The sequence below is a fragment of the Chenopodium quinoa genome, unplaced genomic scaffold (assembly GCF_001683475.1).
Source record: "Chenopodium quinoa cultivar QQ74 unplaced genomic scaffold, ASM168347v1, whole genome shotgun sequence".
NCBI classification, from domain to species: Eukaryota; Viridiplantae; Streptophyta; class Magnoliopsida; order Caryophyllales; family Amaranthaceae; genus Chenopodium; species Chenopodium quinoa.
In genome coordinates, this window is record NW_018742798.1 from 3453799 (window position 1) to 3479817 (window position 26019).

The 26019-nt window shown below is 33.9% G+C and overlaps 1 protein-coding gene across 1 annotated transcript; it reads left to right on the top strand.

Annotated features, from left to right (window-relative positions):
• The first annotated feature begins 4211 nt into the window (after positions 1-4211).
• Positions 4212-24598, top strand: LOC110724976 (protein HUA2-LIKE 2-like). The gene is made up of 12 exons (XM_021904457.1): positions 4212-4856; positions 6483-6559; positions 13527-15770; positions 15891-16380; positions 16933-17041; positions 17175-17287; positions 17403-17590; positions 22283-22790; positions 23263-23653; positions 23777-23899; positions 24002-24057; positions 24146-24598. The coding sequence occupies exons 1-11, from the start codon at positions 4734-4736 to the stop codon at positions 24025-24027; spliced, it is 4392 nt and encodes a 1463-aa protein (XP_021760149.1). The 5' UTR covers positions 4212-4733; the 3' UTR covers positions 24028-24057; positions 24146-24598.
• Positions 24599-26019: the final 1421 nt, after the last annotated feature.

Below are 26019 nucleotides of genomic sequence, written 5' to 3' on the forward strand. Positions count from 1 at the left end.
AAATTATTACCTTTAATAAAAATATCAGAAATATTTAATTCCCCAGCAAGAAGGAGGCCATTTTGAAGGGCAATAGCTTCGGCAAGAACGAGAACCTAAATTATAAGTTCGACTGATAATATGATTCCCCAGGTGATCCTGAATGACCACACCTACAATAGCAAAATTCTGATAGGAAGAACCATCAAAATTAAGTTTACAAAAGCCGAAAGGAGGTGGAGACCATGAGACAATAGGTGGAGGGGACGGAGGAGGAGGCAATGGAGGTGACATAGTCAGTAAGTGAATTGTGTCAAGAAGGGAACGAGATTCCCATTCCTTAAACATAGGGAAAGCCCGAATAAAAACACTATGAATAGTAGCAGAAGAGTTCTTAAAAATAACTGCATTATGATGTTTCCAAATAATCCAAAACAAGATAGCTATCTTAGGAAGGAGTATAATGAACTCAAGAGAGCGTAATAAATCATGGGCCTGATTAATCTGAGGGATGCGACCAAGCCACTGAAGAACAGAAGAAGAAGACCAAAGACCCATAGAAAATGGAAAAGAGAGGATAAGATGATCTTGAGATTCATAATGATTTAAACACAGTACAAAATAACTAGGGACATTAATATTACGTGAAGATAAAGTATGACGAGTAGTAAGGCTGTTATGAAGGATTTGCCAAAGGAAAATTTGGATTTTAGGTGGAATATCTAATTTCCAAATCCAATGAAATTCCCATTTAGAGATAGGAAGTGAAGGAGTTATGTCTTCGTCGTGTGCAATTACTAGATACATAAATGGATCAAATTATGGAGATAATTAAGTTCGTACTTTTGGGTCGTCGTTTTTTCATAGCTAGAGGTACTAACGATCTTTGGATTAGTAAAATAGCCCAAACCCCAATTGGACGAATCCTATATGGTCACACAAAGGGGCTAGATCGAGCATTAGAGGACGAGGCCCATCATGGGCCTCATCACTTTAGGTGGCCGGCCATGTAGGGGAATTAAGAGGTTTTTGGGCTTCGTGCCCTAGTCTAATTATAATGAGATTATAAATAGACTAGGTGCCTAGGTTTGCATGTACAGAAGGAATTAACTGACCAGTGTGATCAAACCCTAATTAGCAAACACGGAACCCAACCCCTCTCAAAGTCCTCTCTCTCTCACGGCTCTCTCCTCCTCCTCACGTCGGTGGTGGTTCGTGGTGGTGGTGGTGGTTCGTGCGGTGGTCGGTTGTCCATAAAGGTGGTGATCGCGGTTTTCCTAAATCACTCGACCAATCTAGTATTGGTGGACGGCTCGTTCGAATCTCGTGGACTAAGTAAAGGAGCAACGCTTGGGGCTCTATTCTCTCCCTGATTTGCCTGTCGAATAGCTTCGTGGAATTCACGCGTCAAAGGTATGATTATGTGTCTTGTGTGTTATGCATGTGATTCTTGGGATTGGTACTTGATTGAATATGATTCATGTTTTTCCGCTGCGTAGTACCTATAAACTCCTACAGGCAGAACATGAGAATGGGCAAGCCAAGTAGCAGATTTGACAGTGAACTGACCATCTTTAGAGAGACCCCAACAAGGTTCATCTAGAACATTGTAGGAGGGAAGGGGAATTCCTCTAATAGTTTGAACTATATTATTGGGAAGAATAGTAAGCAGAAGAGGGACATCCCAAGTATTATCATCAGTGATGAACATATCAACTATCATATCAATATTCGCAATTTCATCAGGGTCCAGACCGAGAAGGGCAATAATATTGGTGTGAGCACACCAAATATCAACCAAAAATAGGATAGAAGAACCATTCCCCACCTTCCACCGAAGCCCCCTAATTAAGAGAGGGCAGATTTAGAGAATCTTTTTCCAAATCCAAGAGTCTCTAGGCTGAGTACGATAGGTAAGGAAGTGAGCTTTACGTAAATATTTAGCAGTGACAGACTGGACCCATAAGTTAGACGGGTCAAACATAATCTTCCAACCAAGTTTAGCCAAGAATGCAGAGTTAATAGCATTTGATTTACGAAGACCAAGACCCCCTTAGGATTTAGGTTGACAAATTGTATCCCAAGCAACCATAGGTAAGCTTGCCTTTGCTGGGGACCACTTCTAAAAGAAACTTCTACTTAAACTATCAAGAGACAAAGTAACTGAAACAGGTAAACGAGTAGTGGTCATAGCATACGAAGGTATAGCCTCTAGGTGGCTCTGAATAAGAGCAACCTTTCCAGATTTGGAAACTAAGTTAGAAGACCATGAGTTCATTTTTTTATCTGCTTTAGTAAGGATATGTTGAACATTATCCTTACTGAGTTCTTTAATAGATTGATGTCTTACCTCGTCTGTTAAAACAAGTTGTACTTGTTTAACTTGTTCTTTTAAATTAAAATCACTTACTTTTTTATTTATTTATTAATATCGGTTGTGGTTATTGATATTTTGTTTTCAATATTAATACAACGAGCATGTATGTTATCAACCTCTGATCTTAATTCACCAATTTGATCTACTATATAATTAAGGACTGGACCAAAATTACTAGTATTTTCAGGAATATGATAATAATGTTTAAAATCAGGTTTCTTACACTCAATAGAAGGAATAGGTATACTCTACCTTTACTTAATTATTAACAACTTAGTTTAACTTTTAATCGTATGATTCTGGTACCAATTCTTGTACCTTAACAGTTTCTAATTTATAATAACAGTATTGTCTTCTGAATAATCGATTTTACTTATGCAATAACAGTATGCAAATATAACACTTTATTTCTAATACAAACCTTTAGCCTTTTAATATATAAGTGATACTAAAAAGAGCAAAATGACACCTTGAAAACAATATTGAAGAAACACGTAACAATATTAATTTTATTATAATAAGCTCAAACTTAAAATAACAATATTAAAATAGCAAATAAAGTTTTTCTAACACTAAATGATTTTATTTATTTATTTATTTTTTTCAGCTCTATACCTGATAGTGGGATATACTTAGGCCTTGTTCTTTTGAGCTTATGGGAGATTAATTTTCAGCAGAGCAGAGCAGATTTATCAGAGCAGAGCAGAGCCGAGCCGAACCGAGCCGAGCAGAGCAGAGCAGATTTCAACATTATTATTAATACTATTATTAATGTTATTATTATTAATGTTTTTGTCGTTGTTACTACTACTACTACTACTACTACTACTACTACTACTACTACTACTACTACTACTACTACTACTACTACTACTACTACTACTACTACTACTACTACTACTACTACTACTACTACTACTACTACTACTACTACTACTACTACTACTACTACTACTACTACTACCACCACCACCACCACCACCACTATTACTATTATTTTTTTTAATGAAAATTATTATTATTATTATTACTATTATTACTATTACTATTACTATTACTATTACTATTACTATATACGATTAAGGTGAGTGAAAACATAAGTATATGTGTACCATATTTAACATATGTTAATAGTAGAAAGATAAAAGACAACATTTTACTTATATTTATTTCACAAAAATTTTAAAATAAAATGATTTAATGAGTATTAATGATTTTACTTATAAATTTGTCTTAATCATATATTTTTAACCCTAAAAATAATAATAATAATATACAGAGTACTACTTGAAAGAAACTTTTTTTTTTAATTCTTAAAATGTATGGGAAAATTTGAAAAATAATTCAACTCAATGAACTAACAATCAACTCCCACATAAAATGTTTCTACACATTGTGATTCTAATATCAAATTTTTATAAAAGAAATTGTTATTAATTGTTATAATTATTTATTTTTTTGAAAAAATTGTTATAATTATTAGAAATTACTAATTAATAATATTATTAAATATTAATTCATAATAGTTTGAATTATTAAAAATTATTATTGATAATTATTTTTAAATATTAATAATTATTCAAAATAATAAATTATTATCATCAATACAATTTTAAGTATTATTATTGTTGTTACTAATAATTATTATTTAAAAATTAAGCAGAGCAGATTTGTTTTGAGCCTTAGTGCATTTTAAATCCATTTTAAATACCCCAACACACACTATAGTAAGTCCAAACTCTAGTAACTTTACCTTCTTAACCTCCATGAGCATTTCCTTCCCCATCCCCCAAAAGGGGAAATAAAAAAAAAAAAAAATCTCAGAGCGGCGCACGTTAGCAAACCATCCCCAAAATTAACTCCCCCTCAATTTCCCTTTCTCTAATTTTTTTCGCTTTCTCTCTCTTCCCCTCTTCTCTTCTCTTCTCTTCTCTTCTGTGTTGTTGTTTAGGGTTATCTGCAACCGCAGTCACTCCCTTTTCTCTCTCCTCCCCTTTTCTTCAATTTCACTTTCAATTTTCAAATTCGAGTTTGAATTTTCCAATTCAATTTCCCCAAATTTCCTTTCCAATTTTTCTAGGGCTTTTACAACTTTCAATGCCTCGGAATTTCCCGACTTCATCGGCTTCTGGTGTTTCTAGCGACTGTGTTCCTGCTACTCGCTTCTCCGCCAAAGCAGCGAGTGGCCGCATCACTTTTCGAATTATTCTTCGATTTTTTCTTTTCTTCCCTAATTTGATTTTCAATTTGGCATGACATAGAGAGTTTTCTTGCTTCTATACCCCTTTTTTCCTTTTTCTTTTTTGTCAATTGAGAGTGGGGTTTTGAATTTTTGAAATAAATTTTGGGTTTTTGATCGGGGAGAGTTGGTTTTTCTATGGCGCCGAGTCGAAGGAAGGGCGCTAGTAAGGCTGCTGCTGCTGCCGCGGCTCGCCGGCAGTGGAATGTCGGCGATCTTGTTCTTGCTAAGGTCAAAGGTTTTCCGGCTTGGCCGGCTACGGTATGTTTTTCTGCTTTGATCTTCTATTGGGGCTTATGGGTAGTTATAAATTATGGTAATTAGTGGTTTTGTTTCGAATTTTGAATTTTGAACTTCTGGGTTTGATGTTATTTTCTGTGAAATTCAGGGATTTTAGCTTATTAGTTTAATTAGTGGATCTTGTGGGTGATTTAAGTTTATGTGGGTTGTTGTCGCTTCTTAATTTTTTGATTGTATGTTCCAGTTTAGGTGCAGAGAAGTTTGCTTTACCCTCTGATTTCTTGTGTATTATTGTGCAATGATGTTGGTTGTGGTTTAAGTGAAATCATACACTTATATGGAACTCGTAGGGTTTCGATTTCTTGTCAGATCATGATGGTTGATCAATGGAGGTTCATTTTTACTTGTAGAAGTAATCAAAAGGGGAAACTTTCTTCATTAGCTAACATATAGGATTTCAATTAATAAAAATAGTTGAAGGTGTACGAGGAAGCAAGGTTTTTATTCTTTTTTTGCTTAATTTGATGTTTCACTCTGTCTCTTTGCTGTTTTGAAATGTTTTGATGTGATCCTTTAGATTTGTAGAGAGTGTTGGTTCATGGATGTTATTGCTTATGCCTTTATCTACACAATTTCAATTGAAATTAGACTTTTGTTGAGAGAGAAGCATCCTGGTTAGTACCTGTGAATAGGCTATCCACCAATATCGTTTCATGGCTTAAGCATTTCTTGGGTATGACACTTTTTTTGGTTGGATTCAATAGTTGGTATGCAAATCTTGTATTCCAAAATTTATCTTGTTGGCTACCATCCCATAAGAGTTTAGGTTTGTAAATAATTCTTTTCACAAATATAGAAAGTTTAAAACCTGATCATTTAACATGTGTAAGATTTCCTTCATTTATTCGCTAGGTTTTAGGTGCTGCATTGTTATTTTTAAACGGAATAATTTGGGGGCGATGTGATGGATTGATTAAAGTGAAACAAAAATGTGAATTTAGTTGTTTTGTTGATCATGGCTATTGACTGTATTGATAGATGTGTATATACTACCAAATACATGTAAATATGTAATGCTGTTTCTATAGAGATGTTATGTTGGATATACTTGTCATGGATACTTGTATTTAGGTTATATATTACCACTGTTTACCACTGTTTACACGTAATATTTTTCTATAGTGATTTCATGATGGAAGCAACTATTCACAATAAATAGGATTATTTTGTTGATTTGTTATATTTGTGTGATATGTAACAATCATATTACCATAAATGAGGATGTTTTGGTGGTTGTATCAAATCTGAAGAGAAATGGCGACTTTGTTAGGGTTGTGGAGGTTATATTTTGTTCTATATGGAAAGAAAGCATAATTTATAACACGTGAGGCATTGGGAGATGTTTATTGCCCAAAGGTACATGAGGAAAGCTTGGAAGCTTAAAAAGACTTTTTCCTTTTAATGTTGAATTATGGAATTAATGCTTGCATAGTGTTAAAATTTTGAGCTTTGGCATGCTGTACTCATTTTCATAATAAATCCCCTTTTGCCTCATTTTTCTTGTTTATTTAAGCTGCCTTGGGCTGTATAATTCTGGTAGTGTGACCTATTGATCACTAACACTTGAATTTTACCTTTTGGTGCTAGGTAAGTGAGCCAGAGAAATGGGGTTATTCTCGTGATTGGAAGAAAGTACTTGTTTATTTCTTTGGAACAAAGCAAATGTGAGTATTTGTTTGATGTTTAAATGTTTGGGATGTGAATTTGAATTTGTTAGACTATAATGCTTTGGTGTATTTTATTATTGACACTTAGTATCTTGAATGTATTTTTTATGATTTTTTTTTTTGACTTTTCACTTGTCTATTGAAGAAATCTCCACCATGATTGGGGCTTGTTTGTTTGGTTGTTAGTTGATGCACAATAGGCTTTAATCATGGGTTTTTGAGTCATCAATATCATGCAATTTACACTTTAGGTTTTGTTTAGGTGTTTGTGTGAGTTATGTATTTATATTAAATGAAATAGCTTTAACCAAGTAGAAAGAGTTAAGCTCTTTTTCCCTTTTTTTTGGGTTTTTTTTTTATAGTAACCCTGTTTTGTTCACTTTTCTACGTTGTGCCCTAACATATATCACTTTCTACACTGTAATCCCAATATATTTTTTGTTTCCATACGGTAACTTTGCTGTTATCATGCCGTTAAAAAATTCCGTTAGTGGGGCCCACTCTCCATTATTAGTATTTTTTTTATCGATTTGCGCGTTGAAAAATACTCCGTCAAAGGTTTCGGGGGCTATTTTAGTCCTTAGGATTCCAAATTGAGCTTAGATTTGGCAAAAAAATAACGTAAATGCCTCGTTTTGCTTATTAAGAAATGTCTCGATTTACGCGTTCACATTTTAACACACAAAACGAGGCATTTACGTTATTTTTTTTTGCCAAATTTGGGCTCAATTTGGATCCATAAGGGACAAAATAGCCCTTAAAACCTTTGACAGAGTATTTTTCAACGAGCAAATCGATAAAAAATATTAATAATGGAGAGTGGGCCCCACTAACGGAATTTTTTAACGGCAAGGTTAACGTATAGAAATAAAAAATATATTGAGGTTACAGTGTAGAAAGTGATATATGTTGGGGCACAACGTAGAAAAGTGAAAAAAACAGGGTTATTATTTAAGCAAGGATTAGAAAGAAGAATCACAATTGCTTATAGAGAAAGCACATTTAAAGCTAGAGGCTAATAATTTGGACATCATATAAAGGTTCTTAGAAATCGAAGCAAGCCTAAAGGGAGGCATTTGTATTTTATTATTTTTGTAAAATTTTAAAAAAAGAATTCGTAATGAGGTTTTAATTTTTAGGATAATATTAAAAAATAATATAATAAATTAAAATAAACTACTAAACATAAATAGTCACTTCCTAACCATAATAATATAATAAATTAAAATAAAAAAATAATTCGTAATGAGATTTTAATTGTTAGGATTATATTAAAAAATAATATAATAAATTAAAATAAAAAACTAAACATAAATAATCACTTCCTAATTATAATAATGCATGTTAAAACTATACTTTTGTCACCATTTTCCATACTAAAATGCTGAATTTTTGTTGTTTACACACCTTTATGTGTAAATGGCCTTCTTTAACAATTCAATTCAACTTGGATAGTCTTGTTTAAGCTCTAAAATCTCATGAAAGTCTTCAAACTAAATCTTGACATATTTAACTTGCCTAATTTAAATTAGGTCAACTAAGATATCTTTTTAAGATTTTTTAATTTTTTTTTTTGTTGTATCTACTTTCAATATTTTGATTAGACACACTAATATCTTTAATTGTGTGTTAGTAAAAATTATAAATGTTTAATGTTTGGACAATATGCATTTAAAACAAACCCAACATCTTACATGGTAACATTTTCTTTCAATACTAGCAAAATAAAATTGGTCAAAATGGTGTGTGAATAATGCAAAAAATCAAAATTATTCAATCAAAGTCTTAATCCCATAAGTGGGGTTAGCTACAAGAACCAAAAGTTAGTATATTTGTAGTCATCAACAAAAATCTTTCTCCTCCATCCCTTATTTTCAAATACCTCTTCCTCATGCAAATCCAAATACTTTCTATCCTTCCTAACTCCTTCTAACCAAGTAATTTCAGGTCTCCCTCTCTCTTGTTTAACCCTTCCATAGTTCTACTCTTCGTACCGATGCACCCTCGTCTTATATGCCCAAACCAACACAGGTGATTTCCCCTTAATTTGTCAGTAATGCCTTGCCACACCCACTTTCTGGTGAATAACCTCATTCCTGATTCTATCTTTTTTTCTCTTACTGTGTTCCCGCACATCCAACTTAACACCAACTTGACATGCGCATTTCCGTAACCTTCATCTTTTTAATGTGATCCTTCTTAGAAGCCCAACATTTTGTAACATTGAGCAACACTAGGATTTCCCCTTAAACTACAAGAGAATGCTTCAGTCACATAACACACAAACACTTCTGTGGCCGTTCTCCATTTAGGCTACCTCGACTTAATCTTGTAGGTCATGTCGTGATCAATGTCACCATTTTTCCTTGTATGACTGACCTAAGATACTTAAAACCTTTCACTCATGGTCAAGTTCTTTCCATCCAAACTCACCACATCATCGCTTGTTAAGTTTGTTGTGTGTAATTTAGGATAAAGTGAGTATGTTTTACAATGCTTACGTGCCACTGTCATTAGAATTTTTACAGCCAAGCTCTTATCTTAACAAATTTTTGTAATTAAGTCCAATCTATTTGGTATAATTGCACGTGCAGAACATGTTATTCGAATTGTCGTCGTTTCATCAACATTCTTGTATGCTGATACAAAGTTAGTGGGTTACTCCTATCTTTCATGGGGTATGAAAGTTCATATGTTTTGCAAAATTTCTTAGTGACTTATGAACATCCAATCTTAGTTCTAAAAAGGCGCATGGCGCAGGAGATCTAACCAATTCAGATGCAAGCACCTATAGAAGGCGTGCACCTCATCCAAGGCGCATAACTGAACGCCTTAGTCGCTTTATGTTAAATAGCGCGAAAAATTGATATTTGGATCTAAAAATCTTATAAAGACCATTTTTTTAGTTTTTAAATTAAATCTTATCCAGTGTTAAAAGTATAATTCAAGCAATAGCCCCATGTTAATTTAATGAAAATACTTCAATTTAAACCCCAATTAAAAAATCCTAAATATTAGAAAACCCTAATTTACGGGATGCTGAACAATTGGAGAAATAAATGGGTGTTGCTGAGAGGATAGAACAATCCTCAGCACTAAATTAAAGAGGTTTTGTTAATGTTTTTTTTTTCCTTTACGGATGAAGGCCAACTTCCCCATTTGATTTTAGTAATCGCGCGACTACCACCCCTCTTTTCTTAGCACCTCAAATATGAACTGGGACTCCTTTATAAGTTGCTTTTGTTTTGATGCCAAGGATGCTCCAAAGTAGTGGCGTATCCAGGATTCTTATACACGGTATGCACTATAAGTCAATAACACACAATAAAAATTGATATATACGCATCAGTTGATGAGCCATATTTTCTTTCTCAATTATTTATTATTTTTTTTTTGAAAAATAATTATTTATCAATTAATTTACGACTAAGATTTAAGATTGTTTTGTATGAAGTATATATTTTTGACATGATCTTGCAAAAAAAGATTTAAGATTAAATCACTATAATTACATTATTTTTTTACTTGATTGATATAAAAAAATAAAAAAATTCAATCTTAATAAAGGTTTTAAGAATTTACAAGTACTAGTATATCTAAAAAAACATATAAAGAAAACAACAATGAGTACTATTATGATTTATAATCCATTAATAATTTAATATGAGATGCTCCAATAGCCCATTAGGTGCTAAGTGCCACAATGATACAAAATTGATAATGTTAGTAAATATAGCAATTGCGCAAGTTAAACATGGCACTTTGCTTAATCTAAATTGTGAATTAACTGCCTTGTTGAATTAATGAACTCTGCGATTTAAATTAATTCTCTATCTAGGCTATGCACATGCATACCCTCAATGCATTTTGTGTATCCGCCCATGCTTCAAAGTGATTAAAGCAATTCTTGCATATATGAAAAATTTATTTTAACTTGAGTAAGTTTCATAATATTATACTACCTCCGTTGTTTTTTAATTATTAGTTGACACGTTTTGACTTTAGCATTATTCACATACTTTACATGTTTTGTGATTTATGTGTGAAGAAAAATGTTGTCTAGTGGGATCTTGTTAGATTCGTCACAATGTATATTTTCAAAATATCAACTTTTTATAATTTTTATTTATCGATAATTAAAGATATTTACGATTGAATATGTGCATTGGCAAATGTGACTAAAGAAACGTGAACTAAGAAGAAATAGAGGAAGTATATACTGTTTTACCTTTATTTTTCCAAAAAGAATATTTGTTAGCCTTGTTTGATAAGGTATTTTTGGCATGTTAGGACTTGTTCTCTTTAGCTTATTTTCAGTCAACTCAACTCCAATAAGTTCAGTACAATTCTTAATTTCCTTCTCTCATAAAGTATTCAATTCAGTTTAGCTCAGCTCCAATAAGTTTTCATCTCAGTTCATCAGTAATCAGAACAAGCCCTTAGGATGTGTTTTAATTACTTGATTTTACATATTAGAACTAATTTGTGCTTACCTAAACTTATTAGAACTTATTTAATTGTAAATTGAACTTGGTAGCCCTTAGACACCCTTAGTAAAACTTGTTTTCCCTGAATTTGAACTTATTAACTCCTATTAGAGCCTATTCTAATTTAAGCTATTGTAAATTATCAACCCTTATTTGAACATCTATTTACGATGAGTTAAATAAGTGTATCACACCATGTACTAATTCTCCATCACTCATGCTAGACATGTATGTTTCTATTCACGTAGAGGAGCTTCTAGAATTGTGCCAGAATAAATATAAAACTTGCTCACAGGATGTAACCTCTTTACGGAGAGGCTTTAAACAGGCTACCCCCTTGTATCATATTATCAAATTATGATTAAAGTAATACAGTTTCCCATATATGGTCCAAACAAAACTTATTAGCTTTGTTGTCTAAATGAAATCTGTAATATTGTCTTCCTAACAGTATCCAATGTACACCTTTGTACCTTTGATCATATATATATCTGCATATATGCATTGGTTTAAACAATTAAATGTTGTTCGTTTGAATATACTGATTAGATAAACCTAACAAGATCCACTATTATTGTTTTAATCATATCCAAAATCTATGTAGTTTGACAACCACAAAACCATATTTTTAGCTAAGAAGTAAATTCATGTGATGCATATTCTTATGTGTATACTTTTTTCATCCTCTTGTAGGTGCCCTTTTTCCCTCTCCTTATTAGGCATCTTGAACTTCTTCCTTTTTAAGTTGTCTCTTTACCATATTTTATAATATCTTGTTCCTGACATCCTCCCTTTATAGCCTTCTATTTAGAGATGATATATGAGTTACGTGATTGCTGCGGAGATGGAAAATTGTCTTTATGTTAGCACCTATGATGATTTGTAATCTGCAATCTTCTTTCTACTTGTGATGATAATCCAATTTGCGTGTTTGAAAAATTGCAAATTAAATGTTGACGTAATAGTTTTCTGGCCTTCAATTGAAATTGCTCCTTTGTTTTAGAAGATTAGTAAAAGTGAGATTAATGAAAGGATACTAAGCTGGTATATCTGATGCTCGAAGGAAAGGCTGACATTATTAATAATGCCATGATGACATACAATTAAGAGTGATAGTGACAACAGAAATCTTTTATTCAAGCTAATTGATCTTGCATGATTTTTTCCAGAGATTTAAGGTAGTCAGGTAGGAATATAGATGCTCAAAGCAAGGAGCTTAATTTAAGCATGTATGTGGCTGGAGAGGTGGGCGTTGATAATTTAGGGTTCGTTTGGCATTTTGTGGTTTTCTGTTTTTTGGTTTTTTGTTCTCTAAAAGTATATGATATGAGTCCCATAATGAATCAAAAATTATATAAACTTATTAAAATTATGATAATTATGAAAACTGACAACAGAAAAGTGGAAACTCCTTTTTCTTGTTTCCTGTTGTTGGTTTTTGGTTTTAAAAAAAAACAGGAAACTGAAAACTAAAACGGATGCCAAACACGCCCTTAGTTATTTATCATTTTTTTTTTTTTCCAGTTTTGATTTTATTCAGAACAAAGATGGTTTTTATTTTAAATATTGAAGCTTTGTTTTTTCTTAAAATCTTTTCACAAGAGTATCAAGGATGTTGATCAAATGATCTCATTATTAAAATTGTTGGAAATGCACTAAAATCCTTTTTGAAATATTTTGTACAATTATAGCATTATTTGGTGATTACAAGCTACTCTTGAGAGCCTTCTTTACTCTCTTTTGTCTATTTCTTTGTTTAATTTACAATAGGCGGTATACATCCTCCAAGCTAGTTATTCCTTTTTGGAATATCCCAAAATCTGACATACTATATCTAAATTTATCTTTCATATATTTATATTCTATATACTCTATAGTTTTGAGTATTACGATGTTACATGTTGAGCTGTGGGAAAAATTGTTGATGTGAGCGGATAACTAATTCTTTTTTCTGAACCTTTCTACTCTAAGGCTAATAATAAATTAATTTGATTTGGGTATTTTTTTGTAAGCGTCAAAACTATGCATACATTTTGGGAATGCTGGATAGCTTTAGTTTAAAAAAGAAAGAATACCAAACACAAACGAGAGTATGGAAGCTTGTAGAAGTGATAAATTTTTTGGGAAACAAATATGTGTGTTTTTGTAAGTGTTGTTTCCAGCCTTTTGTATATTATGACAAGTTTTGGTCCACTTTAAAACAGAACGGGTATGCAGAGCGCAATTTACTGCCTAATTATGTTACATTAGTCTGTTTTACCATACCAGTACACGTGTTCTCACTATGCAGTTCATGGGGAGGGAAGGGGGACACTTGTTAGGTAACACTGGTCTTGACATGAGGGCAAGTTGTATGCTCTTTGTATTGACCTTGTTTTGGTGAGTTCATATTTGAACAGCTGCGTTTAATTTAGTTTGATTGTGTATAGAATGCATTTTAGAATTGTAATTGTGGTGATCTTCTTCCTTAAATGCAGAGCCTTCTGCAACCCTGCTGATGTGGAAGAATTCACAGAAGAGAAGAAAGAATTTCTTCTGGGAAAGCGCCAAGGAAGAGGTGCTGATTTTGTTCGAGCTGTGCAGGAGATTGTTGATTGTTATGAGAAGTTAAAGGAAAATAATCAGAATGATCGGCTGAGCTCTGGCGGTGCTTCTGCTGAAAATGCTGTAACTGATGATCTTAATGCATCTAATGCAAGAGTTCCTGATGCAACACATAATTCCACTGTGAAATCACCTAATTCTTGTAGACCAAAAGATGAACCAGGTACTGCTTTGGAAGATGTTGGAGCGCTTACAGAAGTAGAATCAACACAGCAAACTGTGGCATCAGAAGAACAGGATAATAATGCTGCTGGACCCAGCTTTTCCATGCCTAATACTTATACTTTGAGAAAAAAGTCTAGAAGCAGTCAGCCTCAACGGTCTGCTAACAAAAAGAAAGTGTCTGTTCAAAGGTCCAGAAGTTCCCTGAGATTTCATTCGCGTGGTCTACAGAATGGTGATTTGAAATGTTGTGATAGTAATCTTTTGGATGATATTGGTTTAAATGGATTTTTAGATGGTCCATTGAGAAGAGCCAAGAGGAGTAAAAGATCACCTGATCTGAATGTTCCCAGTGTTGAGGATTCACCCATCTGTAATTCCAATGGAACCGTTGAAGATAATGGATCTGAAATTGCTATGGCTGACTCTGAGAACCTTAGTAATAATGATGGTAGTGCCATTGAATCTGACCATAAACGTGACCAATTAGATTTTTTCAGTGAAGGTTTTGTAAGAGGTCTTGAATTGAGCAGAAGGCTTGATTTTCATGCAAAGACCGTTGTTGTGAGAAAAAAAAGGAACTCAGGAAGAAAACGAATTCAAAATGATGTTCTAGAATCTACTTCAAGATCTGATCATGAAGTTAGTAATGAGTTACGGGTCCTAAAAGATAATATGGCGTTGCCATCCTTGTGTGGAAAATTGATTGAAAATCATCACAAGGATGAAAGTGATGAACACTTACCCCTAGTAAAGCGCGCTAGAGTTCGAATGGGAAAAATGCTAGCTGAAGAGCATCAGCAGCTTGATTTTCTTGTGAAGGCTGAAGAAAAATCCTTAGGGTCTGTTCCAGTTAGTGCTTGTAAGGTAGCAAGCACTTCCTTGAGCTGTGATGATAGCCATCCGCCTACAAGTACTTCCTTGAACTGTGATGATATCCATCTGCCTAAAAGTACTTCCATGGATTATGATGATATCAGTCTACCTAAGGATTTGTTAACTGTGAATGAACTAATTGTGTCGTCGCCTGTGGATAATGTTCTAAAGGTTGCAGAGGATAAGTCACAGACTCAAAAGGAAATTGACTCCTGTGTTGTAAATGAGCCGGTAGCATTTTCACCGGTGAATAATTGTATCCACATTCCTGAAGATAAGCCTCAGCTTTTGAAGACTAAGACAAATCTCCCGTTTGGCTGTGTCTTTGATGGTGAAGCTGCCTTACCTCCATCTAAGCGCCTTCATCGAGCCTTAGAAGCCATGTCAGCTAATGCTGCTGAAGAGAGTCAAACACCAGTTGAAACCGAAGTGTCTCATTTCCCTCTTGCTGAGATTAACTCTGATATGCATGAGAGTGACGAAGCAGGCAATGACCTGGAATCACATCACGATTCCTTGAACTGTAATAATACTTTCCATGATGATTGTGCTGGACCTTCTAACATTTCTGATCCAACCAGTTATGAAGTAATAACCACGTCATTTCAAGACGTGTCTATGTTGGATTCACCTCACAGGATTTCGGACACTGAAAAGACTGAATCCAAAGATAATTCTAAGGAAGTGACTGTTTGTTTAGAAAATAAAGATCCCAGTGGGACAGAGATCACTATTGTGTCTGACGAAATCCTCCCAGAGGCTTCACAAGCCTTTTTAAGTAGTGTTCCTGAGTCAGGGCTGTCAGAATCACTGTCTACTGTACTAACTCAGCCTCACTTGGAGGTCTTAAGTAAGGTAGGGGAAGAAGAAATGGATGAATGTGGGACAGAATGTAACAAGCCTGAGAATAAGCTGCAATCTGGAAAGGAAGTAAACTCTGAATTAGGGGAAGATAAAGATACAAATGTTGGATGCAGTAATGGTACTACTGTAGGTCTCTGTAATGGAAAGGCTGAAAATTTTGCAACAAATGAAAATTTGAAGGTTGTAATGACCAAAATGACTGAAGCTGTTAGTTTGTAAGTAATTTTGCTGATCACTTTTTCCTCATTTGTTGCTCATTTTATTTTCTTTAAGTTTTGCGTCTCTGGGGCTGGTTTATCTCATTAATTGTATGCTACTTTGGCTTGTAATCTCAGATGTGAAACTCTGAACGAAGTTGAAAGTACAACAGATGTAAGAATGGATGCCTCTTCATCACCGCCATTGAATGCTTCACAACAAATATGTCATGATGCAGTATCTGGTGGCCGGTCAAATGATTTAAATGATGATAGTAAAACTACAATTACCCTTCCCGCTGAAGTAGAAAAGCAGAAGCATGTTTCTCATTTAAACAACCTTATAGCTGCCTCAGATAACAGTTATCATTCTCTGCGTAGGGAGGGTGAAGCCATTGATTCCAAGTTACCTCTTGCCAGGCTAGCTGCAGATGCTTCTGAAAGTAAAGTTTTAGATGCTGATATGTGTCTTCAGGTTAAGTCAGGGGAAAGAACTAATCTAGCAGAAGTAAAAGCTACTCTTGCTTCGCTTGAATTTTCACTTGGGATTTTGACTAGAACTAAAGAGAGCATAGGCAAGGCAACTCGAATCGCAGTTGATTGTGTAAAATTTGGCAGTGCTGTTGAGGTATGATCAACTCTCAAATATTTTATTTTAATGATCTTTGTGAACTTGTTAGCTGCATATGGTTGAAGTTTTCTTGCTATTTCTTTCCTTATTTATTTCTGTATGGGGGTTTACATGTATATAGTTGCTAGAAAATATTTTTTAATTTTCAAACCGGAAGTCCAAGCTCAGAGGCACAGGTGTATGATAGAAGGTTGCTTTCGTTTAAAATAATGTATAATATACTCAGTATTCAGTACATTTACATTCTGCTTTTGTTGAAATCTGGTCCCACATTTAGCTCAATAGCCGAACATCATAAATGTTGGTTCTGCTGTAACAATGTCATGATGGGTTAAGTGATAGCCATATTGTCTCAAAGGTTCAGTCAGTTAATTTATACATGTATGAAGAGTTGGATTTTTTTTAATAGTTATAAACTAATGGCACTGTTTTTGAGGACAATAAATTGTGAATTTTAGATTATCACTTTTTGATGGATGGAGTTTTATAAATTTTATCTATATTTGTAGTTTTTAGAGGTATTACAGTGTTGACTAAGAGTTTGAGTAGGTGGTAGATCTTCTTGCTCTCTATTTGGAGAAAGAGTCAAGCATGCGCCGGCGAGTAGATCTATTCTTCCTTGTGGATTCTATTGCTCAATGCTCTCGAGCTTTGAAAGGTATGTTTTTATCACTATTACTGTCATGCAAGTACTTTTGCTTGTTTGCATAATTAAATGTAGCATGATTGCTTGCAATGCCTTGTTGTGGGTTTTTTTTTTTGGCTTTGTGAATTAAAATTTCTGTATCCAGGTGAAGTTGGTGGTACATATATATCTGCTGTCAAAGAAAACCTTGCACGCATGTTGTCAGCTGCTGCTCCACCTGGTCAAGCTGGGAGAGAAAATCGTAGGCAATGCTTGAAGGCAAGTTTAACAACAATAATTTTTTACCCAGCTGATGTTGAGTTCAGTTCTGGTTATCTGCAATTGTAATACTATCATAAGCATGGTCAATTTTGAAATCTATCTTCTGTTTCAGGTCTTACGGCTTTGGCTAGAAAGAAGGATCCTCCCAGAATCCATTATCTGTCAACATATACGGGAGCTTGACTCACTTAATTGTTCCTCTTCTACTGGTGGCTATTCTCGTCGCATGTCAAGGACAGAGAGATCATTTGATGATCCTTTACGAGACATGGAAGGCATGCTGGTAGATGAGTATGGGAGGTAACATTCTACTCTCTGTCCACATCTGTACATGTGATTAATTTTCTTAGTTGAATAAGTTCTCCATTTTTTCTTTTCATAGTCAATTTTTCTCTAGATAAGAACGAGTTGCCAAAAACCTGTTTAAATTGTGTATGCATTGTGTAAAAAGATAGTACAACTTCCATTTACAACTTATGTATGATAAGATGATTTATATTAATATAACATATTTCCTCTGTTTCTCTATACTTGCAATATATTCTTTTAATGAATGTTTCAACAATACTTGCAAGTTGCAACATCCATAAAAACTAAAAAGACTATTTATATTGGAATGTAATAATGGTCTAAGTTATACCTAAAAGTCTTGAAGATTCCCGATATTCAGTGGGACTATAATTCTAGGTGGTCAATGGAATGCTGTTCACTGGCTAAGTTGCACATAAATGTTCCAATTGTGCATTTTACCATTCTTGAAACTCTTGGAATAGCTTAGGAAGAAAGTAATAAATTGTGGAGGCCCTAAAATTGCTTCTGAAGCTCTGAGACTGTTGAAACAGTAAGAGGGATAAAATATTCTCGTAGATAATAGCTAGAGGTGGCTTAAATGCTTTTAAAAGCATACAGACTTTTACATCCTCAAGGCCTTGTATGGACTTGGCATAGTAGCGAGTCTTCAGGGATTGCACATTTTCACATAACATTATATTTTTTTTCTTTCTTAAAAATTATAATTAGCAACAATAGCGATACTTAATTGGAATAAACAGATTTGTTCACTGGTGGCTGGTTGTCGTTGGGAAACTTGCTCTCCTAGATTAACACTTGTGGTTTTCAGCCACCTTTACATGAGAACCTCGAATTCCATCTACTCTTCCAAATTTTTAGTTTCTATTCATCAATTGCCACGAATGCACCTTTCTTTTTTTTGACAAAGGATCCAATTTTTTGGGAGTTTGTAAAAGCGTCAGATTTGAGAATGATTTCATGGTTGTCGTTTGAAAACTGTCATCCAAAATTTTTAAACATTAACGGTTAAGATTTAATGGATTTTCAATTATTTTTAAATGTTAATTTATTAATTAAAAATCAATTTAATTATTTACTATTAAAAAAATATTTTATTTTTCTGATTTTTAATTATATTTTTTAATAATTAAAACTGAATTTCATAAATTAATTTGAAATAAAAATTGCAAATTAGAATAATTTATTTTTGGTGGAATATTTCCTTTAAATTATTAGTGCCTTAGTGGTTAGTTAACTCTTAATGTTAGTGGAGTCATAATAGTAGTGGATTAATCTAGTGGGTTAATGTTAGCATGATCAATGATCATGGGATCTAGCTTAGTTATTTTGCACTATATATATGTTGTTATGTAATATGTTTTTTTAATGGATTTAATACAACTTTTATTACTCATTCTTTCCCTTCTCTCATCTCTATTTAGAATTTTATCAATTTTCAAAAATTTAATTGAATATCTAATATAAGGAAAATGAATTCTAATTAATTTAACATGTAAAACAGTTCAATAATTAAATCACAAATGTCTAATTTTAAATGTTATGGTAGTCATTTTTCAATGACTATTGTAAATTGTTCACATTATTGTTGAATGTTCACAAATTTGAAGAATCTCATACTGATATGGTAAGCTTTTGTTTATTTATGTAGTTAAAGAATTGCACCCAACCTCTTTATACTTTTTTCGTTTCAGAATACTTGCAACCAAGTTCTATTTAACACATTTTAACAAGAGATTGTAAAAGGTTAATCAATCAATCAAAAGCCTTAATCCCATAATTGCGGTCGACTACATGAACTAAAAGTTATTATTCTGTATTGTCATTCATAAAAATCTTCCTCCTCCATCCCATATGATCAAATACCTCATTCTCGCGCAAATCCATATGTTTCATATCCTTGCTAACTCCTTCCACACCAAGTCATTAGATTGGAGAAGGTTAATGGACAATTAAATTACGTTGCTTTTAACTTTTTAAATCCAATACACTCTCTTACTAGTGTTATAGTTATATAGACTAACTAATACTTCCTCTGTTCTTTTTTACTTGACGTGTTTCTTTTATCACGCTTGCTAATGCACAAGTTTAACCATCAATAATTTTAATACTCTATAAGTAAAAATTATAAAAGTTATATGTTGTGATAGTACTTATTTAGACGATTCTAACAAAATCCTACATGAATATGTTTTTCTTTACCTATAATTCACAAAAGACGGTCAAAGGTGGGTTGGTGAATAGTGTAAAAGTCAAAGCGGGTCAAGTAAAAAAGAACGTAGGAAGTATGTTTGTTTACCCTTTAAAAATCTTTTTCAAAATGCCTACTGAGATGTTTGTTTGCAAATATTAGGAAACAGAGGAAGTATATTGTAAATATTGGATGACTTGCATGCATGTTGGAGTCAAATATGGTTACATAATTCACAAGCTTATTTATTTATTTAATTTTTTGTTGTTGCTGCTGCTGGTTTTGTGTTGAAATTAAGAGCTCTGATGAAATTGTGGTTAGTTTTCTTATCTAATTGTTACATATATTAGTTTCATGCTATGAGATGTTGGCTTCATCACCTCAAGTGTGATGCGCTTGCTTTTTTTGTATTTATGTGTGTGTGTGTGTGTGTGTGTTTTTTTTTTTTTTTTTTTTTTTTTTTTAATTTCCTCAATTCCCTCTTGCTTCTCACCTCCTTTGAAACCTACTCTTCAAGAAATAGCATTTAATATTGTATTTTTGCAAAGCTTGGAGTCCAAAACATCTAGATTGGTTTTTGCTAAAAAGTTGCGTCTTAATGGTATTAGGCTCAAGGCACAACTTAGCGATGGGGTGAGTCTGGGCTTTAAGAAAATACCTCATTTTGCAAGTATACGGTAGGAGTTGTGGGACCCATTTATTGCCTCACATATTTTATTAATGCGAAATAGAGAAAATCTAATTTTGAAACTTGATGAGTTCATATTTTCTGTCAATTAAAATCTAACAAGGTTTTACTATTCAAATTATCCATAATGTTGTTTTATTAGCTTCATTGTATTATATTAAAATTTATAATGAAATTTGTGCATTGACATATGTGGAAGTCAACATGCTGCATGTATTGGGAAACATAGGAAGTTTAACTTTATTCTAGGTTTCTAACTTGCTATACTAATTTTACTAAAGTTGGGAGTCCCAACCTTTAGAATTTAGGGAAAAGAGCTTTAATGGATAGAGGGTCAAAGATAATGAATATGGTTGAAATCAAAGAAAAAAAATGAGGACTATAGGGGGGGGGGGGGAAGGGCGGGGGGATTGCTATGTTATGATATCTGATGATTTTTATTAATATAAGTCTATAACAAATATGATTTTGAATCTTAGTAGAAGTATATTTTATAGGGTCTAATGCAAACTGCCACTTTCAAAAGTATATTACACGTGTACTACTAAAATCATATAAATAGCTTTGGTCTTTATGCTGAAAGGCCCAAACCACTAAATGCCTTTGCTAAGCAGAGCTTGCATTGGATTACAAATTTACAATGTGAAAGATGCTCACAGGATGTAGTTTTGTTCAATTAATTCTTTATCTGAGTAAGGGAAGTAGTTATCTCTTAGATATATGGCTTCATCTGTATTATAGCACAAAATGAAACCAGTTGATAGAAACAATAATGGTGATTGCTAACAGTGAATAAGCTGATCCCAATATGGTTTGTTGTGCTACTTACTAAATTTTAAATGCAAGAATAAAGCAAGGAGGAGGAGTTTGATTGATTATAATTTGGAAATTACAGCCAACTAAATGATAATTCACATGTGATAGATAGATCTTCTTCCAATTTAGCTTAATTAAGCTAAATTAAAACATTCGTTCAGTATTTAAAATATTTCCATACATCTAATGTTACTCCAACTAACTTATTAACCTCGAGACACTAACTGAATTATATTGCACTACCTAATATTTTCTCCTTTCATTGAATGGTTAATTTATAGCGGTTGCCTTCAATTTGTTAAATTTGCGGCTTTGTTTTCTTGATGGAAGGAAGATAAGTGGACTAATGGCATGATTTTTAATGGAATTTTACTTAATTGGCTATTTATCTGGCCAATTATTGAACTTTAGCTGAGTTGGTCCCTTGACAATTTTGGTATATAGTCGTATTGCATTTAGTTTGGATCCTTTAGCTGCAGAGGGACAAAGCGCAGGAGAGTTATTTCCCTTCCTCTCTTTACTTCCTTTCCCTTCTATATTGCTATCCTAATGTTAGAGTGCATGGAGTCCTTTGGGTATTGTAGAGGCACCAAATGGAACCAGATTATGGTTGAAGGGTAATTTGAAGCCTTTTTTAGTGATGATTCTTAATTTTATGTGCTCACTTTTGTTCATTGATGATAGTTTCCATGTTGATCCTCATAATTTTTTTTTGAGGGGAATGAAGGGGGATGTCTTATTAATTTGTTAAATATGCGATAATATATGATGAAAGGAAGAAAAGGGGAATAAGGCATGATCTCTAACAAAATATTACACCATTGGACTCAGTAATTATCTGGACAAATTTTGAATTCTAGCAGCATTGGTCCCTTGAAAACTTTGGTTAACGTTGCTAGTGATAAATTTTTAGTGTTTAATTTATCTTTTAGCTGCAATGTGCTGAATGGTAAAGATATTAAATGGTTTTTTTCCCCATCTTTTTCAGCAATTCAAGTTTTCAGCTTCCTGGATTTTGCATGCCCCGTATGCTTAAGGAAGAAGATTATGGGAGTGATTCTGATGGAGGGAGTTTTGAGGCTGTAACTCCTGAGCATGATTCTAAATATCAAGAGCCGCAGCCGCAGGAAAAGACTCCTGCGACTTCAACCGTGAAGCACAGACATATCTTAGAGGATGTTGATGGCGAGCTTGAAATGGAGGATGTGGCGCCCTCAAGTGATATTAAAATGGATCCAACTGCTTCTGCTGCCACTGCTACTTCTACTGCTACTTCTCTTGATGCACACAATTGTAAAGAGCACTTTACCTCATTTGTTCCACCATTACCTCATGATGTTCCTCCTCGAGCACCTCCTTTACCTTCATCCCCACCCCCACTCCCACCTCTGCCACCACCGCCGCCACCCCCGCCACCACCACCGCCACCACTTGCTCCTAATGTCTCTAATGTGCCTCATATGGATGTTGATTCACAGCTTCATGTTGGTAGAAATGTAAGTTTAAAACTATATATGCAATTTAAGATGTTTTATTTTACCCCCTCCCTTTTGTGCTCCTTTTATTACCTGATGGTGGGTCGGTTGTGTACATCCCCTCATCTCTTAATTTTTTTTTTTTTTTTGAAATTTTCTTTTCTTTTCTTTATTTTTGTATTAGGTTTTTTCCCTTAAAAGTTATACTACGTATATCATGTATTGTTTATTGTGTCTTGTGTGTGTAGTTTGGGTGGGAATGGGATGATAGAGTGTATATTATGCAGACCCTTACAATACAGTCTTTTGTGATTTATAGTGTTTGGGGTTATGAGGTTCTGAGATTTAGGATCCTTTTGCACTCCAAAACCTTCTTATTGACTTACCCTTAGGAGTGATCTATTTTATTCTCTTATTTCAAGTTTCTCTATGGATGTATTATTGTCATTGGTTATTGATTTATAATTTGATGCCTGTATCTCTTTGGTTGCAGAATATGCAAGAAGCAATGTCAGCACGACCTCCGGTTTCCGGAATGCACCATCCAATGCAGATGCCTACATCAACTAGCTGCTCTTACAATTCCTATCCTGTAATGCATAATCATGTGGCACCAGGGAATAATCTTCAACCGATGGATGGGAATTTGTACGGTAAAGCTTATAATGCCAGGCCACCATATCCATCCTCATCCAATCAATTTTCTTACCTTCAGCCAGATCAACAAGTCCGGCCACAAAGGGAGATTGCACCCCCACCCTACTATGACCGGTCCCGCTTTGCTCAAAATGTAGATGGTGGCCAATTTTATGGAGACCACGATGTTAGGCAGCCGAGACATGAGTTGACAGACAGCTGGGGATATTCTAGACCTCCATACCCCAGTAAGACAGCCAAGTACCTTGAAATTTAATAATCTACGATTTATTGGTGTTTTGAAGACACTATAATATTGTTTTTGGGATTTATGCATTTCCAGATTCCTAACTTGTGTCCAACATTTTCAGGTCCATGTGAACCAATGAGACCACCTAACCATGGGTGGGGATTTCCTCCTCGTCCAATGCACCATGGAAATCACATGTCTGGTGGACCGCCTTGTGATGGTAGTATACCAGTGGCTGCAAGAGGTTTGTGCCATGTCTTCATTTTTCACTTGAGTGTTTGGTCCTGCTTTGATTTTGCTATTTCTTAGTTTCCTATGTTCGGTGATTAAAAGACTCTTGTTGCAGCTCCTGGCTATTGGCGACCAAGATGAGCATTGTAGTATAGCTAATTGGCAACGGCTGTAAGTGTTGGCATAGCTCAAATTGTTAACATGTTTTCATTTTGCTGTTGTATAATTTATAATAATAAATTTCTTCTCTATTGTTCAGTTTAGGCAGAAATTTTTGGTCCAGATAATCTGGCTTTTGTGCAATGGATTGAGGGACTCCTTGATGTGCAATATAATTCCAAGTTGCAAATACTGAGGATGGGCCCTTTGTTTCCTTGTATATAAACATGTATCTCAGTCACATTTGATTTTTACTCTTTGCACTGTATCGCCCAATGACGTATGGACTGTTATCTGATCCTGCTCAGCATGTATCATTCATAGTTCATCCTCCTCCCAAAGATGAGTTAGCATTAGTGTTAGTGCCGAAATACAAGGAAGCCCTCCTTAGGAAAGTGTTAAATTTTTTGGGCTGCTGTAATACATATCTGATTTATCTATTTGCAGTCGATATATGCACAGTTGTAAAGAAATTTTGCTCGAAGATCCCTTTATAGGAGTGGATGTGTTATCAGTTGGATTTGATCAATTACAAGGTATGTTTTCAGGGTCATATGAGGGGGTTGGGTGGAGAATTGAAGTTTAATGAGAAACACTTTGATAGATCAGCCTTCTTTTTTTTTTATTTTTTATTTTTACTGTAATATGAAAGTTTCTCACTCATAAAGTTGGAAAGATATTATCATAGGTAGAGAGAATTTTTAGCTTTGGCCTTTGGTCTTTAGAATTGGAATTAGTAATTGGAATTGACACAAGAGGGATAGGTATATTAGGAAAGTTGGTATTTTAATGATGTTATTGTAGTTATTCTTCCTAATGTTGCATTCCTCTACTAATCTTCTTGGAAATCAATGTGGAAGGCGTGATGGGCCGCTATTAGGTATGGTCCATATCAAGAGACGAAAACAGTATAAAAATCAATAATAACAGTATAAAATTAATAATTACAGTTTGATAACAAAAATATGCTCTTTCCTCTTTCCCTCTTTCTTCATCTATAATCCTGCTGTATAAAATCAACAATAACAGTATATTTATTAATAATAACAGTATAAACAAAAACAAAAAAAGTACTTGGTATGGAACAATTGCTCTTGGTTGGATTGGCATAACTATAACTTAAGTTTGAGCTATAATTGGGAAGTCATTTTTGTTAAGGCTTTGAGGCATATTTGGAAATTGAAATCATAGAAATAAGAGCATCTTTAACAATAAAATTCTTAAACCCTATCTTTTTTTAAATTAAGTACTTCCTGTAATAAAATACTACCTCCGTTACAGGTTATGTGCAACGATTAGACATTTTTCCTCTCTATTTTATGTCAAATTGTTGCACATAACCTGTAACGGAGGTAGTACATGAAATTAAAGTAAGAATAAAGAGGATGTAGAGAGTAATCTTCATTGTCATATATCTTCTCCATTAGGTCATGCCCATACACATATATATACATATACATGTGAGTAGTAAGTAGTAACCTCTCAAATAGAGTGTAAAGTCACCATTATGTGAAGGATTAAAGAAGTAAAGACAAAAGGGGGTTATAAAGGAAACTAATAAAACTAGGAAGTTACAAAGACATAATGGACATACATAACTCTATTTCATAACACTCCCTCTTGGATGTTCATTATTGAGGATTGTGCCTCATTAAAACCTTACTAGGAAAAACCCTAGTGAAGAAAAAAGAGTACATCATTTTCGTAATACGCCTTGACATGCTACCTCGTTAAAAAACCTTACCAGGAAAACCCTATGTGGGACAAAACCATGGTTAAGGGAAAAAGAGTGCAGCACGTATTTTCTCCCCCTGATGAATGATAAATTGAGAACTTCCAATGTAATGAATCCAATGTCTTAGTAAATTCACACTTGTAGCTGAATAACATTCTTTGATATTTGATCCTCCCCGATCAAACTTGAATTTTCAAATCTACTGTGATGCATCTTCATTTCTCCATATTTCTGAGAAC

Coding starts and splice junctions, on each gene's coding strand:
- LOC110724976 (XM_021904457.1), top strand. CDS start 4,734: ATGGCGCCGAGTCGAAGGAAGGGCGCTAGTAAGGCTGCTGCTGCTGCC. Junction 4,857..6,482: donor TTCCGGCTTGGCCGGCTACG/GTATGTTTTTCT, acceptor TTTTGGTGCTAG/GTAAGTGAGCCAGAGAAATG. Junction 17,288..17,402: donor ATCGTAGGCAATGCTTGAAG/GCAAGTTTAACA, acceptor CTTCTGTTTCAG/GTCTTACGGCTTTGGCTAGA.